The 18,985-nt window shown below is 41.7% G+C and overlaps 2 protein-coding genes across 5 annotated transcripts in view; both read right to left on the bottom strand.

Moving 5' to 3' along the window:
* Positions 1-411: 411 nt before the first annotated feature.
* On the bottom strand, positions 412-5,725 carry LOC121677978 (histamine H3 receptor). Its single transcript, XM_042057139.1, has 3 exons — positions 4,966-5,725; positions 3,582-3,748; positions 412-1,305 (listed from the first exon to the last, which is right to left on the bottom strand). Exons 1-3 carry the CDS (start codon positions 5,216-5,218, stop codon positions 412-414), a joined length of 1,314 nt encoding a protein of 437 aa, XP_041913073.1. The 5' UTR covers positions 5,219-5,725.
* A 3,795-nt stretch (positions 5,726-9,520) lies between these two features.
* impact (impact RWD domain protein) overlaps positions 9,521-18,985 on the bottom strand; it is a 28,146-nt gene continuing 18,681 nt past the window's right edge. For 2 of the 4 annotated variants that reach the window (XM_042056581.1, XM_042056583.1), the window contains 3 exons: positions 15,445-15,579; positions 13,820-13,822; positions 9,521-10,409 (listed from right to left, as the gene is read on the bottom strand). In XM_042056581.1, coding sequence (XP_041912515.1) covers positions 10,350-10,409; positions 13,820-13,822; positions 15,445-15,579 — 198 coding nt within the window. In that variant the 3' untranslated portion in view covers positions 9,521-10,349. Of the gene's footprint in view, positions 10,410-13,819; positions 13,823-15,444; positions 15,580-16,982; positions 17,095-18,985 lie in introns of those variants that run through there. The other 2 variants (XM_042056582.1, XM_042056584.1) reach the window with 2 other exon arrangements.

The following is an 18,985-nucleotide window of genomic DNA, read 5'->3' as shown; positions in this document are numbered from 1 at the left end:
AATCACGTTGATGATCACTGATGTCCACATACCAGTATCCAAGATGATACCCCATAGACACTGATCATACACTGAAGAGTAATTATAGTGACTGCATTCATGGAGTCCCATCCCACTCAATTGTGGCAAAAAGTCGGCTCAGCTTGTATTTAGATATAAATTGCTGGGTTGCTTGATATCATTCATTCCTCCTTAACCCTTAAAGGTGTGGGTTTTTGAACATTCTAACATAAGATTCCGTTCCGCAACAATCGGAGGTTCTAAAATTCTATGTTAAATTCAGTGAACCCAGAAATTCTTTAGAACGTTCATTTCCCAACATTCCCTTCACATCGGTGTGATAGTACATCTTTATGGGTTAATATCATGTACAGGTTCTACTGTACAAACTATTGTTCATGTCACATGTTGTCACTGGCTGGAATGGATAATCGCGTGTGGCTGAACGGACTGGCGCTTGGGGCAGAGTATCTTGGCGAAGGCCCTGCGAAAACTGCTGTGGCACAGAGGGTATAGGAAGGGATTGATGGCTGAGTTGAGCCACAGGAGCCAGAAGGTCACCTCGTACCAGTGGTGCTCCACGCACGTCCCACTGCAGGCCGCACGGATGATCATGAGCAGTGTGTAGGGTGCCCAGCACAAGGCAAAGACACACACGATCACCGCCAGTGACTTGGCGATCTTTTTGTCGCGCGACAGCCTCGAATGCCCCCCGTCTCTGCAGGGGGCGTTGGACGAGGACGAGTGGCTCGGCGCGGCGCCCGAGCAGGACCGAGTCCAGCCTCCGGTGATCTTCCTCCTGCCTTTTGTCTTCCTCATGGAGAAGCTCACCGATTGGTTGCTGCTGGGCTCGCCACTGGACGATGGCGACAACTCCTCGTCCTCCTCGATCACCGCAGACACGGCCGCCGGCTCGCTGGACGACACTTTGCGTGTTTTGATGAAGAACACAGCCGACGCACCTCCGGTGGAGTCCCTCCATCGCTCCTCGGCCAGCTCCCCCCTCCCCTTGTGGCCGACCCTGCCCCTGATCTTCTCCCTGCGGTGGATGTTCAGGTAGATGCTGAAGTTGAAGAAGGCCACTGACACCAGCGGCGAGAAGAACTCGAAGGTGGACGCACTGAGCAGGAAGTACCAGGTGCAGTAGAACTCAGCGAAGCACTGGTCCTCCGGAACGATACTCTTGCCCGCCACCTGCTCCCAAAATATGATGGCAGGGCCATAGAGGAGGAAGGCCAGCACCCAAACCATCAGCATCTTCCCCACCGCCTGATTGGTCATGCCCTGCTGGGCTCTATATCGTACCTGGAGGAGAGATTGACAATAGGGCTTTAAACGAAAACGAAAATGAAAGCAAGCGGCTTAAACTCAAGGGTTGAATGTTGTTCATATGTTGTTATGAAGCCTATATATTACAAACACTTTCCCCTGTAATGAGATACCTGCCAAAATGCAGCAGAATGTCTACATCAACACTATTTTTCAATAATTAGGTTTATTTCCTCTTTCATATTTTAAAGTATTTCTAACCACAAATGAGAGCTTAATAGATGAGGTGGTGCAAGTGTCATCTTTGACAAATGGCCAAAGACAATGGCTTACCAATCCTGCCAATATCTGACCCAGCTGTCAACATGTGTAAGAGCTGTTCATGATGCAATTTGCATAATTTAGTTTTGCTAAATATGTTGATGTGATATTGGGATTTCATTTCCTATCATTGCCACACTTTTGGGAAATATGTAGTTCCATCTATATATATTCCATTTTAATGGGATGACATAATTATACATTAACTTCGACTGAAACAACTCTGTCAGCTGGCATATGCACACTGCGTAATATGGAGCAGCTGGCATTGACTTTACAGACAAACAGTCATAATGGAACACAAGAACAGTGGTCCAAATCGCCTACCACCACAAATAGAAACAAATTCTGTGGGAAAAACTGACAGTAGTACAAACACACTCATTAAAAAACAATATGAGAGTGCAACAGGAAATGACAGTGGGTTTCTCAGAAATTACAACAATACACATTTAATTTCTACCATTTCAAACTATTTTAACTACCATTTTCATTTAAATAATAGGTATTAGAAAGTAGCAGTATAACTGTTCATTATTTTTTGGATGTCATTACCTCCAGTGCCTGTCAGAGAAAGCATTAAAACATCTTATTATTTTAGAAACATACAAACCAAAAGCACTTTTATTTGCAGTTACAGATGAAAATGTGAATAGTGACAGAGACCGACCAAGTTTATTGGTCCAAAGGTTTTGGTGAAAAAAAGTTAATGGCGAATGACTCATTATGACTTTGCTAAATGAGCTCAAGGTCTATTTGTTGAACACTCCAGGTAACTAAGTTTCGTGTCAATGGGACTACTACTTGTCTGTGTCCTCATTCACATTCTAAAAAACTGTCATCTCTGTAGGATGAATACATAGGAGACTCTGCTGAGATCATTTGAAAGGTAGACTGTTACTGGACAATATCTCATGTCTAAGTACAAGATGTTGTTCCTCTACTTTACATTAATTGCTGAAAAAGAGATTCTGACTGAAGTCTTAGTGGTCTAATGAAAATTTTAAGAACCACTGACTGGCTTGGTACTGAAGACAGAGAGTATAGGGGGCGCAGTCACAAAATTAAGGGGAAGATAAGAGCAGTCAATAATATCTGCAGTACTTGCGCTGTGGTGCTTTCAGCAGACCTTTGGAAAGCTCCAGGTATAAAACAATTCTTGGCAACATTCCTCTCTTTCCAAGGAACTTTGTAACAGATATCGATAGTTGTGTTTTCAGACCATTAAATGAGTCAACTATGGTAGCATGCAAGCTATTTTATGGTCTGTTCTTTATTGGTTTAAGGATGCTTCAACACAAAAATCAATATTTATATAAAATAATTAATTCTCAGAGTGTTTCCAAATGTCAGATTGGCTAATAAATAGCTCCATGCTGGGTGAAAGTATGTCACTGTTTCTATTTGTGAGCTGGATTTGCAACCTGTGAACTTTCCTTCTCTCAAATTCACTTGATTTTTTCAACTTAGGTCATTTCAGGATAATCGATGCTTTTTAAAGGCACTACAATCAACAGCACCATTTAATGGGCATTTGCTGAAACATTGTTTTATCTTTAGAGAATGAATTCCGTCAACCATTTGAGTGGGTATTTTGCAGACTTGATCTATTGATTCCTATCTGGCCATAACATTTTACCCCAATGGGTTATAAAGGTCATCAAGAAAGGTGCAAAACCTCACTTGCATCCCCTGTGGTCAGAAGACATTTGATCTGTGGAGTGCATCAAATGGTGATCCCACCCCTGGCACAGTCTGATGCTATTGATCTAACATAGAAAGACTCACTGACACATACACAGTCAGTCAAGGACCTTGTAGCAGAGTTGTTTTCCAGTGTTATTGACAGTAAGCATGCCGTGAGCAGAGCTGCATGCAATCTCAGTGAATTGGATAGAGCTTACTGTATCTATCTACGCCATACCATTCAAAGCTTTCGTTATGCTGCTTTTTTCCCTGTTATTTGTTTTGTTTACTTGTGCCGCACTCACCGCGCGTGTGACAGACAGGAAGCGATCATAGCTGATGAGGACGATGTTGAAGACGGAGGCTGTGCAGAGGAGATAATCTACCACCAACCACAGCTTGCACAGGCCACGGCCCAGCATCCAGTGTCCGGTGAGGATATACGGGATGTAGATGGGAATGCAGAACACCCCTGAAAAGAGAGCTGTTTATATGTGGGGTACCAAAGCAGCCGTGGAGAAGAACAGCAGAACCTTGTAGAACTCAGCTCCCCTCACTGGAAAAAGCTTTCAGCTAGGATCTCCAAATGGCTTCAGAGAATGTCATAAGAGGTGCATTTTTAATTTGTATGGTATTCAGGAACGTGTGTGACAGCAGAAATCTACATGTTGAGCAAATACCTCAGGCAATCTGTAGGTTGTGCATTTATATTACCATCTATTAAATCATTTTTGGGGACCAACCTCAATACAAAAAAAATGAACTAACTTAAAATGGGACGTGCTCTTGATTTCATGTTCACAGATAATTCCACCACTATGTCCACTGATGACAGCTCAGTTTGTTAATTGGACATACGTACATGGAAACATAGAGGAACTCTATTTTTAGTGTTTTTCCATTGCAAACCACATTCCATCTAAAATGCAATTGATGCCTCAGACAAGACATGACAGAGAGCACACCCTCTTTATTTCCCCTTTCTTCCCGCTTCAGGCTGAGCATTTTTATTTTGGCTACCTCCACAAAACCCAAGTGCATGTCAGACATGTCCTCTTCCTCTAATCTGTGCGCCTTGCTGAATGACAGTCCATGACCTGTGACACTTGAAATCCTTTAATCTTCTCATCACACACACACACACACACACACACATATATTTTTCATGTGAGCCCTCATGGTGCCCACACTTTCAGAGGTAGCTTATACCTATTGGCTAGGTGTGTCACAGGTCTGTCAAAAGATGGGGTATTCAAATCTCTCTCTCTCTCTCTACCATCATTAAATCTCTGTCTACTTCCATCAGCAGTGACTTTAGAGGTTTTGTTTTCTATGGCAAGAAGGCCGCTACTGTACTATCTGTAGTCTGAGGTTTCACCAACGAATCAAAAGAAAAATTGCAGCTCAGTATTTCATAAAAGGAAGTGTAAGGTGTAGTACTGACAAAATAATTGGTCACTAACTATGTAATATGATCAACTGTATCATCATCTTCTGATCCCTTCATCATGGTAAGATTACAACAGCTACAAATTGGAAAGTGTATATTCAAATTTGACGTGTATCATATATTCCAGTATTTGCAAAATTGCTAGTCACACGTTTAAATGAATGTGTTCAAATACGTCATCCTATATAAAATATGTCTTTATTTGTTGTGTGACAGTTGAAAAAGAAAATTTGACTTACCAACAAGGAAATCAGAGATGGCCAGGTTCAAAAAGAAGTAATTGCTTTGATTTCTGAGACTCTTATCCACGATAAAAGCCAGTATAACGAGCGCATTGCCACCCACCACTATAACTATAAGTGTTACCATTAAGATAGTCAGGATCACCAAAATGTATCCTGAGAGCGCAGTAGCGTTCTCGCTTCCGTCTGCTGTAGAGTAACCAGGAGTTAAGTTCCAGCTTGCGTTCTGCTCAGGTTCACAGGTTCCCATCGTGGTCAAGGCAGCAATCCCGGTTTATTAACAGAAGACATTACTGATCGTCTTCCCAAGTTGCAGAATTGTCACCCCACCATTTACATGGGTTTGCCGCTCGATATAGTGAAAAAAAAAAAAACATTTTAATACGCACACATCAGAACACCAAGATATCTGAATATTAGCAGCACTCTTGCAATATTATCCTTAACATTGTTAGTATGCATTGGGTTCCCAGTCACTGGTCTGACCCTTGTTAAATTCCGTGCGATTTTCAGTGCAGCAACCCGAACACGCTCTTGCGTATGCGTAACTGGAAAACCCAATGCTGACAGACACGGCTCTCTTCTTTCTAGGCGGACTTACAGTATGACGAACGATAAGAATCGTCTCCAAGGCAAAACGTTAGACAAGAATGATCCTGAGTGTACCTGTTGCACCTGTTGGATTCTCATGCCGTGTCATCTCACGTGAAGTTCACCTGCTGACTTAGTCAAGAGAATAACGTAGACAAATGGAAAATCAATGAATGGGTTTATACCTTTATGATATTATGTTACCTTAGCCTATAATTGTATTCATCTGTCGAACTTAATAAAGCTCAACATCTCCGTAATAACTGCACATTATCAGGTTAGTGGTCTACTTATTAAATTGACGCAGTAACAGTAGGTTACAACATGGAAAATAACCATATGCCACAGAATACTGTTAGTAGGCAATACATATATTCATAAATTAGCCAACCCCATGTGAGTGGAATATACATGTACGCCCTTATAGCAAACAGAAAAACAAAGTTATTTTTAACAACACTTAATACATTTTTATATAACTGACATTCATTAGACTGAGATTAGGTGAATATTTGCATAACATGCCAGTTGTGACTTGACAGGATTTTGATTTCCATGATTCAAGTATGCACATCCATCTGAGATAGAAGGAAATGAAGACACTTTTATAAGACTCAGAGGAATATATGCCTACTTTTTTAAAGGCAGGCAATTTCTTTCTTTCCAAAGAGCCATGATTACATAGGAAAGTCTTCTTCTCTGGCACAAATATTCAAATTTAAATTTTCATGAATGCCATCCTTGGTTTGTCTCAATGATGGTTTAACATCAGGGAAATCATAAATTGAGTAGAGCCAGGCGGGTACATAATACAAAATAAAAGACACAGGGCAAGTGCAAGACCACAATCTCAATGATGGGATGCTTTCACAACTGGCAGTCAGGGAACACTACATGTCTTGGGGCTCTCTCGAATTTCTCTCCTTCCCTTTTCTTTACCAGTCTCAGCTCTGACATGAGCGTGTTAACATGGTCGGCTCTACAGCCTCTGGCGTGATTTGCCAGTCCCCCTGGCAGCGCATTGCACTTGCTCTTCTTACCCTCACACCACTGTATCATCAGCCTTGTGGCTGGCCATTGTGAGGCCAGTAATTACCAGCCCTCTGAGTGGTCTTTTTTTCCCCCCTTTTTAGAGTGAGTCAGACAACACAGAATCACCAATATAGACTCGCTAATGTACCCTCAGCTGTACCAAAGGGGTTTTTGTGGTATGAGTAACGGTGATGTGGTGGCAACGATAAGTGTGGGGCTCAATGTATTGGACACCCAGTTGTCAGTCTGAGGAAGACATGACATGACAAATGTAAGTGTGGGGGGTGGGTGGTGGTGGTGGTGGTGGTGGTGGGGGAAGAGGGGGGGGGGGGGGGGGGGGGTGTCTGATTGGCTGCCTGATAAGACAGATAAACTGTCAGGTTTCCTAAATAACCAGATGTGGGAAATGAGACAGTCTGTCCTCACATCCACGCGCCTGCCTTTGTCACTTCACATGATTAATAATGCATGTAATGACAGCTTTTTTCAGTCTTTTTTTGTCTCTGCATAACCTTCCCTTGAAAAATGAAAACATTGAAATTCAAGAGCACAATCAAGAACACTAAACAAAAATAATCATGATTGTTATGACAGAAAACATCAACAGATGAGCATTTTTTAGAGGCACTACTGTATTTTAATGAGTGCTTTCCCTTGTGTTTGTGATTTGGTACCCACCAAAACTTAAAATTGAAAGAGACAGTCAGCTCTAAAACAAACCTTTGATTAACATTAAAGCGATTAAAGACAAAGGGCTCTTTCGATATCTCGATTGCTTTTGGGTCATCTCACGGTGCCCTGTGAGTGCTTGAGCAAACTAGTGGCACACGACCCAGCTGAATTCATTTGTCTCTCCAGCTGGCTATTTCCATGGAGGAAACAGCCCTGAGAGACACTTAAAGAGAAAGGCACCTCCCCTTCTCTCTTCATCTTTGATCTTCAAATGAAGGGTCTGGGCCCCATATTTCGGTGAAAAGGCCCTAAAAATGTACGAGTTCTCATCAGAGGGGCCAAAGATAACACATGCCCTTCCCGGATTAGCCGTCTTTTCATTTCATCTCAAGGGTCCTATTTTTAAGCAGTTAATGCCCTTATATCAGTAATGTGTGGTTGGGGGGGCAGTCTTAATGGTACTGTAGTCTTTAGAGACAAAGAAACTGCAGATTTCAACCTTGATTTATTCAAAGAGGTGTGAAATTTACTTGCCATTTCTGTCATTAAGTTTACCGCTGCAGCACAACAGGGTTGAGTTAACCATCTTTATTCAAATTGACTTATGTGATAAAAATGGGTCAGAGGATGACGTGTGCCTTTCACATCGAGCTTTTCCATAGGAAAAAGGGCTTTTAGAGATTACTGCTTTAAGGTCTGAGACGACTGACAGAGTGTGCTGAATCTCAGCCTGCAGCCCTCGTGTTTCAGGAATATACAGTCTACAGGTAAATAAATACCAGCTGTCAAACAAGGAAAACACTGCAGGAAAAAATTGCAGTCTGCAATGAGACAGCGAGGCAAGCGAAAGAGGAGAGAAAGATGAGGAGGCAGGGAGAGGAGAGTGAAGATGTGAGTCATTAGGAGGCAGGGAGAGGAGAGTGAAGAGGTGAAGATGGATGTGCAAGAGGTGAGAGAGGTCATCAAAATGATTTAATTCAGGGAGAGGCTTGGAGAATCAACACAAACTTACAAGCTACATGTGTACAACATAAACCCTCCAAAACTTCAATATCACCTAAACCCTATTATTACCAAATACAAAACTGGAAACAACTGTGGTCTACATTTCGTGCCTGATCTTTGTGATAAGATGTAACTTAACCCATTAATATTAACAGATAAAGAGCCAACTTGACAGGTCACGGAAACACCTGTAGAACAACACAATCTGGTTGGGTGATCACCACATACTAAGCATAACTGTTCAGAGTCATTAACAGTGATGATTCAAGTTGATAATCACCCCAACAAACCTATGCAGGAGTTTGACAAGGAGTTTTAGTCACAATCTTGTCACGAACATTTGCAAGGATCCACCACTAAAGAGCAACACATTTCATTACGCAGGATGGGAGCATTTAAATGCAGAGGGATGCCTCACTTGGCTTATCAGACAAAGGAGTGAGACACGAAGAAGTGGTGAAATAAACAGGATGAAGAAGGAGACGAGGTAGTTTAACATGAGAGAGCGAGAGGGAGAGAGGAGCTGCACTGAAATTAGTATTCATCAGCTGTAGGTAACTCTGTGGAAGAAAGGTGGCAGAGAAGGAATAGAACAAGAGTTCAGGGAGGGGGGAAGAACACTAGAGGAGAGATGGATGGAGGGTTTAAGAAAGGGATGGAGGGAGAGATGAGGTGATGAAGGGTATGGATGAGGAGAGAGGTAAAAAAAAGTGAAACGAAAGGTGAGTGAGGTGAGATGAGATGTGAGGAAGACGTGGGATGAGACTGTTCTAACGACAGTGAAAAATCAAAAGACTGGGCATCCATGCTGACCATAAAAGAGGTTGTGGGAAAAGGAGAGGTCTGAAGTTAAATTATGTTAAAATCACTGGGGTACCAAAGATGCCAAAGAGAAGGCAGAATTTATGCTTTTCAAAGCAAATGCAGTGGGTGCCATTGTCACTGTGAATTTTATGCAAAAGAACCAGATTGTGAAGTAGGAAGATTTTCTCTTGGGTATGAAGATTTTATATTTCATAAGGGATCAGCTTCAGAATATTTATTTGATGGCTTTGGCAAGAGGAAGATGGCACTATGTGTAAAGGCTTTTGGAGGAATGTAAGGCTTACCCTTTTGGAGAACTGTAAGACTTCGAACCCTAAAAAGAGATAAATCCTCATGTCCAAAAAAGCAGTGGTCACAGAAATGTTCTAATAACACCATTTGCATTGGCCATTAATGTGATTAAATGTAAGAGACAGGGAGACAGACATGAGGAAAGATTTTTTAATGTGAATCAGACACCCTGGACAATCAGTAACTTATTAAATATGGAATTCAATTTTAAATATCTAATTTGTAATGGCACAAGTTGGATATAGTTTGAGTTGATAAGGCAGCCAAAACCAGGTGTCAGACCCCAATCCGATCTCCAGACAACCTGCTTGGATTTTCACATAAATGGTGTTGGCAGGTGTCAGAGCCTGTGCTTCATTACCTAACACTGGTCCTGTGTACAAAGTGAATAGATCTTGCCATTTTGACAAAAAAAATAAAATAAAGTCGGACATTCAGAAACTATATAATATAGTCAGGGTTTGTCTTTTTTATCATAAAACAGCCCTTGACACAATACATTCTGCACAAATAGTACTTTGATTATTTCATCATAACTAACATTACATTGCACATGTAATAATTTATTTACTGAGACCGTTTTTTTCTTCTGTGAACAATGCACGTATACATTTACTGGATGCCCTTTAACCATATAGAAGAGACCGCCTGAGAGACCTGAAGGAGCCTGAGTATCTGAGTCATGCCACATGGTTAGGCGCAGCTATAGCCATCAGCATAGATCCACAGCCTTGTGGTTCATGACTGCATTCTTTTATTATTCCATCAATCTGGACATCACTCTTAATATTTCAGTCTTTTTTTAGTTATTCTCCATCTTCTATCTGTCTGTCTGTTTGACTTTAAAGCCGACAGACAAACAGACTCCATCTATCCCTGTTTGACTTCAAAGCCGACAGACAGACAGCCTCCATCGATCCCTCCTTCTCCTTTGGGATTGTCAGAATCCAGCGGTTTCCTCCTTTTTACTTTGTCTTCTTGCCTCGGGACTTCTTGCTCTTCCCTCCGCCTCTGCCCGTTTCTTCCTGGGGGAGGAAGAGGATAGCAAACAGGTCAACAGCGTTAGGCACGAGTGAGGAACGTGAGCAAGGTGATTTCATCACCCACAGGTTCTACTCTGTTGGACTGCGTCCGCTGGCCAGCCTCTGCCGAGCAAACTTACACTCCCTGCGTCGCTTTGTTTGCTAGTTAGTTAGTCAAGCTCTTAGCATCTTATTCATTAGCCTAAGGCTAACTCTGGTACCACGCATGAATATTGGCAACAATTATGTTAAAACATGTACATGGTCCCTAACAAATAAAATGAATAAATAAAAATAAATATTACAACTCACAAATGTCTTTTATACGGATATTAAAGCATAACACCCTGTTTTTGATTAAATCTTACACAACAGCCAGCTATCATTACAATATGAATCCAAATAAAGGTTAGGTTTCTTTTTTGTACTTAAAAGGATGAGTCTTAATCCTGGAACAAATTGAATAAATACATTTGAAGGGAGCATGTACTCAGCTGGTTGTCTATTTAAAGAATTGCATATTTGTCACAATATTTAATGAAGTATCATGTGGTGAGGGTTGCTGAATATATCCCAATAGTCAACAAAGTCTTTTCCACTCCATTTTTCTTTTTTTTTCTTTCTTTGAAACACTGAAAGCCTTTTCATGTAGAAGCAAATACAATACCTTATGACATATGGATGCATTATCTTCTGTTTTTGATACTTCACACACTTTTGCAGGAACCCAGAATCCTTTTTTCAATCCCAGAAATATGTTGGGAGATGGACAGGAAAGTATTCCTGAGTATTCTCCTGACTGAAAATACCCCTACAATCAGGTCAGGCCATCGTGATGCTTGGCACTCTGTACTACTGTAATTCCAGACTAATGGTGCTTTCAGTGCCTCCATTCATAGAGCCAACTGCTGTGTAACACCTGCTCTTACCTGTCAGCTTCGCTACCGTCATCTATGAGCTACTGTCTGTGTAAAAGGCTACCTGTCGCACTGCAGCATGGTGACCGTAAGTCATAGTAAGATTTATGGGATGAATTGTCCCAACCTCAGTGCTGTGATAACCACATGTGCATATTAAACTACTGCAAACAACGTTTAGAAACTGGATTTTCTCTTGGTGGAGGGGAACCAGGTGACCGCCAATTGTTACATTTTCTGTGCATGTTTCAGGAGCACAGCACATGCTGGGTAGCGACATGCCAGCACACGGTGGCAGATTACAGCATGTAGGCTGGCAATCAGACGACCCAGCGTGTCGGAGCTGGGAGAGCAGCTAGGCAGGGAGCAGTCTGATGGAGCATCTGTTGTGATGGATCTCGTCTTTTGTTATAACACAGGGCCAATTTCAGGGTGGCAAACCGAATCTTAAAGGTGCCCTGCCAGACAAAACCGTTTTTACTTGTATTTTTTTAAACATGTTAGGTCCATATGTGTTTGTGCTATGTCGTGAATGTGAAAATGAACAGCTAACTCCTCTGTCAGCTCAAGCCACTGAAAAGAAATAAGCGGAGAAATTAGGCCAATTGCAAAAGCTCTTCAGATTGACGTGGAATTGATGAGCTCATTACTATTCATGAGCTCGCCCGGTTGAGACCTTGCCCACAAAATTCGTTTATCTCTGTGACCGTTTTCGTAGGCCTATGCAAGGATGGCTGAATGTCAACGGACTTGTGCGTTATGCACAAATAGAACTTCAACAATGCATTTTGCCCAAGAACCCAGACTTGAGGATCAAATGGCTTCAGTTTATTTTTTGGAACAATGCCACAGGCTTTGCAAAAAGGTTGCTGTTGAAGCCTGGAGCAGGCTACCATCGCAGTGTACGACCAGTGCCTGTAAGTAAATCGTAATTGTCTCAAGGAAGTGCTATATACAGGTTTAATGAACTCGCTAGCCTAGCAGGTTTTATTTATGCACATTTGGACAATGCTAGCACTCGCTAGCCAAGCTAAGTTCATGCCATGAAACTAAAATTAGTTGATAATGGCTGTCATGTTATGGACGAAACCTACTAGCTGTTAGCCAATCAGAGTCAAGCAGCTTAGCTTGTTGAATATTAATAAGAACTGGCGCAAATCGAGCTGAGTCTTCCTGCAGGCTTTCTATACCACACTAGAATGGCTTGAAACAAGGTAACCAAGGCATGTTTTCCACAAAAAATGTTAGAGTCCATCGTAGAACTTCAAACATTACCACAAAGTAATGAAATACGTGTGGCAGGGCATCTTTAAAAGGTGAAATATTTGTGTGTGTGCGTGCTATTTTTATAGTTTTGTTTATGTTACATTCATGTTATGCAATTTCATCGGTAACTTTAAGGATATCAGAGGGTGTGACTAAAGACCCATCAGATTTGTCAATAAAGCTAGAGAGTTCTGTGTACAGGCACACATGTTAGTCTGAATAGTGGCCGATCATGTGATAATTGCTGTGTCTCAGCAATGCTGTGATTTGGTAGCTTAGCAATGGCAAAGTCTTTTTCAGTGAGACTGTCTCATTGTCTTAGTGAGGGTCACTTAAGAGTCATCTCACCAACCCTGGAGTTGGAAAAATGTTTTTACCGTGACAGATCCTCCATTGTTCATTATCAGAATTTACTTCACTGAAGTGTTTGAATGTTGACATTTTCCCTAAATTTAGATTTGTATTTACCTCTGTCAGGTACATAGATCATTGGTTGCTCATTTTTAGAATGTAAACATAAACATCCAAAGACCACCAAAGCTCATTTCACGCTTCTGTCTGAAGAGTTTTTCTTTTAACTCCACACAACCTCATCTAATATTTATTTCAAGTTTGGCAAGTACAGATATCATGCTGCATGAATAGCAAGGGTATATTATAATTATTCCTCAAACATAATGATATGCAAGGGCTCTCACTTCAAGAGAGTGTTGGTTCTATTGCTATTGTTATATGTACACCGACAGCTGTAGTTGAAACAAGGACTTGTGAATTTTGAGTTGATGCTGTATTGTTGCCTTTTGTTTGGGCACCATAACATAACTGTTGTGGCCTTTTAAGATTACTTTTATGCACCACACTTAAAGGTGCAATCAGGGACAAAACAAAACAATCAACAATTTCAAGCCCATAACATTTTTATGGGTTTGACATTTTTTGTGACATTAAGCAATCATCTCCTCATGACCACTAGCTGCCCATTCCGTGAGTACACTGTAAAAAACAACGGTCTCTGTAGGCAGCCCAGGCTCTGAAAACTGGAAATAAACAAAGTGGGTGAAGTCTGTCCCCCAAAGAAAAACTAAATTGTGCATGGAATTTCCCTGGGGATACTGAAGGTAGGGGTGAGATACCTCTCTGGCATGTTTCGTTTGGTCCTTGGTTAAAATATGATTTTTTTGCACAAAAGGGCCTGGTAATAAATTTAAACACAACACAAACAAACACAACTTCCTGTGAAATCCCTGACCGCACTTTTAACAGCCGAAAATCCGAACTGGGATTGGAAAACACATTAATGGAGGGCACAAATGCACAAAGCACGTATTGTGATCAGAATTTAATCAGATCTATCAGAGCACCTCCAGACGAAGTCTGTCTCACAGTGTAATCAGATGTCAGGTGTGTGTATGCATTCTTGTTCAATTAAAATGGGGTGTTATATAAGCACATTATTACAGTTATTAAAAATAGCTGCTGATATTCAAGTGTTTTAATTTCAAATCAGCTTGGTCTTATCCATGTAATCAAGGCAAGAATGTGTGCTTTTTGTGTTTTTCTACTTTGATTTTGCTTTTTATCTGCAATTCTATGCAATTATATGTGACATATCAACATGCTGGGGTTTCGTTTATTAAAAATGGCTGCATAGTCCACCGTGAGCTCTTACCAAGACCATCGTCAAATCGCTTTCCCCTTTAGCTGCCAGCAATGACTGAAAAGATTAATGTCTACATAAGATGGTGGCAATAGCTAATGAGTGACTGTTTAATCTTGGGGACTTCAAAGGACTTCCAAACAAGCCAGCCCTGAGTTTACTTAAGAGTGAACTCTTTAGCATTGCATGAAGTCTGGCTTGAGGCAGAAAAGGGCTGATGAGGAAACAGTGCATAAGCAGTGGCACTTAAGGTACTGGCACTTATGTAACCTTCTATAAATAATAATAGTAAAAAAGCCTCAGATACAGTATTATCCTGAGGAAATATTGTTTCCAGCAGTTTAGCCCTACTTTTTCCCAAAAGGACTGAAAAGACGAGAACTTTTCAGCATCTCCACAATGCACAGCCATACACTACCTAGTACCTCCCTCGGGAGCAATAACAGAACAAGGCACTGGCCCCTTACAATCGACACATCAGCTGCCAGGGTCCGGGGAATCTGAAAGAGCCCTTCTGCATAATTTAATTATGACACTCTAGAGGGCCTAGTCCTGCTTAAGTGCTCACTCCGTCCATTATCATGCTAACAAATGACAGCGTGAACATGGGTCATCGTCACAAAACAACAGGCTCACGCATCTAACTGTTTCCATCTGCAAGCATTTATACTCCAAGCTTGCTGTTGAGCAAATACTTTGCTCTGCCCACTGCAACCTCCCATATAATTGCGTGAAAAAACATATGTTACAACAAGCGTGGTCTTCAGATTCTATTTTGTGAGTGAATGAGAGTGCTTAGCTTGTCATTAAGAGTTCTATCATTACATGTACTGAGAAGATGCACAGTGCATGATGACAAACATCCCAACCGGACTCTGTAACCATGACAATGCGGCACTTTCCCATTTGCACAGAAATGAACCGCCATCAAACAATAAACAATCCAGTCACGCGCTACTCCAGAAATCAAACTCTCTTTCCCATCCAACCACAGAGGAAAAGAGCTTTCAATGGACACAAATTGTGGCTCACTAAGGAAGACACCGCTGCTTTCCCTGTGTTTTTTTTTTATTTTTCCAAAACTCTTGAGGCTCACTGAAATATGATGCAAATGCCATTCCCTTTTGCCCTCACACTAATGCAAATGAGCAATTAGTCCAATCTGATTGGCAGACCCAATGAATTACTCGGCCCCTACCGAACATTCAGCGAAGCCCTCCTGGACCAGGATGCTCCTGGCACAGTTGTTGATGTGTTTGAAGCGGTCTGGCCCCAGCAGAATGCCCCCGTACCAGCGAGTGACCACAACCATCACATTCCGAACATCCAGAATCTAAGTGAAAAGAGAAAGCAGAGGACACGTGTTTTTTGGTGAATGTGTTTGTTTTGTTTAGTGAATACGACAGCACACAAGAGGAAAAAGAATCAATGGGAATTTGACACCGGAAACAGCACCTACAGAGCAAACCCAAAAGTAATCATCTCCTTGTGTTATCCATCTGTCTGTGAAAATATTTAAGTAATATTATATAAAATGGGGGGAGGTATGGTTGGTGTGTGACAGTGAGAATGACGGTTACAAATGAATCAGTCTGAGCAAGAGCTTTGTTTCGCCTGTCAATCTTCTCATGCCATGTCTGGTAGTGTGCCAGCGTCGAGGCAGTGGGGCATCTACCATCTGCCTGTTTTTATCTTGTTTCTGAAGGAGCGCACTTCAATGGGAATAGGGCATGTGTCATGGCTTTCAACCCGCATTCAATGGATTCAGCTGAACTCCAAATGAATGAGGAAGTCGTGAATAAGAGAAGGAAATGAAGGAAAGAAAAAAATGAATCTATCAAACAGCAACATTGTTATTATAATTAAAACAAATGTTAATTGGAGTTCACCCTGAGATTAGTACTGCTTTGCTAGACAAAAAAAGGTCATGCCTTTTTCTGAGATTAATTGAACACTCTGGACAAAATGAGCAAATGAACCAAAGAACCAAGCTACTGTACAAATGCAGATTGTGTAAATGCACATCTGTCCAGCTCTACTCCACTGTACACAGATGTGTTGTGTTTTGGGAGATGGTAGTGGTCCAGTGATCAGGGATCTGGGCTCTGGTTAGTGGACAGGGATCTGGTTCAGGGGCGATTCTAGACCTAGAGCTTTGCTGGGGCACAGGCCCCCAACTCCCAATACATAAAAAAAAAACATTTAAATGCGCGCGCAATATGAAATAAATGGCTTTTACGTGTAGCCCCCATCATGTCCTCATCCATTTCTTGCCTGTCTCTCTCCTCCTCCTCCTCCTCCTCCTCCTGCCTGGTAGTGGACTGCCCAGCCTGTGCTCTTTCTCCCCTCTCTTCTCCTTCTTTGCGACCTTCTTCTCCTCCTCCTTCTCCTCCAGCACTCTCTCCCTCAATTGTTGTAGCAGCTACTGCAGCAACATCCAAACACATAGGCATAAGTAGGCCTACTGTATGAATTTAATAGGCTTTCCTACACAAGGGAAGCTTATTTTTAGTCAAAATTGAGATATACTTTCCTCCTAGACAAGGGTCCTGTAGTCATCCTGGCAATACTGCAGTTCGTTGTAGCTTAAATAGCCTTCTAAAGCCTTCATACTGACTTTTGGTGATAATTTGCAAATGTAGCCTAATAATCTATTATAGGCTATATTTACAAATGCAGCAAACTTATTTAAGTTTGCCATTAAATTGATCAAATCACAGCAGTGGCTATTACCAGCATAAATGTTACCTTTTAATGTGGGCAATTATCATACCTCCCTCGTCCTCATCTCTCCTCACTGTTCCTTTCCCTCTGCCTCTGTTCAGGAAGAATTTTCTGATGTCCATCTCTGAATAGTTTATCAGAAGGCTATGTTTAGTTTTACAGTAGGACAGCTTCACAAACAGTATAGGCTACCTTTACAGGACTCTCTCTCCAGTATAGGCTACGTATAAATCATTATTAATTGTCCGCATGTGTGCATGCAGCCTACAAGCTGGTAAACTGTTGCTAAATTTAGGCTACGACGCTAAGCATTGAAAAACAGATGCTAATTATGTGGGCAACATTCTCTAACAGCGATCAACTTGTCATTTTTTCTGTCAAATAAGTTGTGAATTTGTGCTCAAAGTGATATGACGAGCTCCAGACGACGAATCGTGAATGATTTTCATTGGTTGTTGCGTTCAATCTTACCCAGCTACAGAGGTGCTATTTCCTGATGGGCTATTATGGCCCCTTTCTTTTTCCTTGTTTTTTTTATTGGCTGGTAAGTGACAGTCATGACTAAAGCAGGAACGGAGATGCGCTCATGAATGCCATTTCCATCGAGAGCAGCACTAGAATTGTACTGGGGCCCCAGTGAATAAGGTCTAGTGACGCCCCTGATCTGGTTAGTGGATAGGGATCGGGCTCTGTAGTAGATAGGGATCTAGACTCTGGTTAGTGGTCAGGGATCTGGACTCTGGTTAGTGGATATAGGGATCTGGTTAGTGGTCAGGGATCTGGACTCTGGTTAGTGGATATAGGGATCTGGACTCTGGTTAGTGGTCAGGGATCTGGACTCTGGTTAGTGGTCAGGGATCTGGACTCTGGTTAGTGGATATAGGGATCTGGACTCTGGTTAGTGGATATAGGGATCTAGACTCTGGTTAGTGGTCAGGGATCTGGACTCTGGTTAGTGGATATAGGGATCTAGACTCTGGTTAGTGGATAGGGATCTGGGCTCTGTAGTGGATAGGGATCTAGGCTTCCAATTGGAACACCTTAAGGTTGTGAGTTCGATCCCAGGGGTTGCCACCATTCTGGGTGGGTCACAGAGCTTGTGGTAAAAAAAAAATGATTCAAATGCTTTAAAATGCTACCTTATCAGATTTAATATTGAACCTTTATTTTGATAAGACTCCATTCGTATGTCAGTCATTGCCATAGACATAGCTAATGTAACAGGTCACGCAAAAAAAAAATATATGGGTCGCGACTTAATGAACAGGGACATTGTGGGTCCCAAAGCCAGATCAGTTAAGAACCACTGGCTTAAACTATACGTACCGGTATGTAGAAAATGCACAAAATCAAATCTGTTCCTGCTTTTCTGTTATTCCCCGTTGGTAAAACATGTTACCAGTTCCTACCAGAGCAGGGGCGTCCCTCTCTACCTTCAAAAAACTCCTGAAAACCCAGCTCCCAAGTGCTCCCAACACCTGGCTCAATCTAGCACTTACCACTAGACTATCCCTGCACCACTAGAACTGTCATTCGATTGTATTTTGTAAGTCACTTTGGATGAAAGCATTGGCTAAATTACTAAATGTATATGTAAATGAGTTGTGCAAACGTCATTGACACAACATAAGGTATTTTTCAACCCTCCGACAATTTTGACACAAAAAATAAGTCACGCTGCCTCAAACCTCAAAAAGGTAATCCCAGTGAGTTTTCCCTGAGGCAACTAAGTACATGGAATAGCAGTCACCCAACATATGACTCAACACTCAGTGAGTGTTTAGATTCCTAATGTGCCAGAAATAACAATATCAAGACGCTTTGACTTAACAGACCATCAACGACATCCACATGCTGCCTCTGATTTACAATCGAGTAGCCATTGCATTAATGCTTCTTGAAATGAAGGTTGGTGAGCCAGAAAGGAGATATGATAATCAAGGGATGTCATGCAACAAGACCCACTGACCCCCTAACAAGATGACAGGAGAGGACAGGAGAGCAGAGGCGAGATA

Source organism: Alosa sapidissima, chromosome 12 (genome assembly GCF_018492685.1).
Source record: "Alosa sapidissima isolate fAloSap1 chromosome 12, fAloSap1.pri, whole genome shotgun sequence".
Classification (NCBI taxonomy): Eukaryota; Metazoa; Chordata; class Actinopteri; order Clupeiformes; family Clupeidae; genus Alosa; species Alosa sapidissima.
This window is presented reverse-complemented; position numbering and strand designations above follow the sequence as displayed.

Excerpts from the sequence above, each read along its gene's own strand:
- LOC121677978 (XM_042057139.1), bottom strand. The coding sequence starts at position 5,218 with ATGGGAACCTGTGAACCTGAGCAGAACGCAAGCTGGAACTTAACTCCT. Across the intron at positions 3,749-4,965 it reads CATCTCTGATTTCCTTGTTG|GGGTGTTCTGCATTCCCATC; the intron begins GTAAGTCAAATT and ends CTCTCTTTTCAG. Across the intron at positions 1,306-3,581 it reads TCCTGTCTGTCACACGCGCG|GTACGATATAGAGCCCAGCA; the intron begins GTGAGTGCGGCA and ends TCTCTCCTCCAG.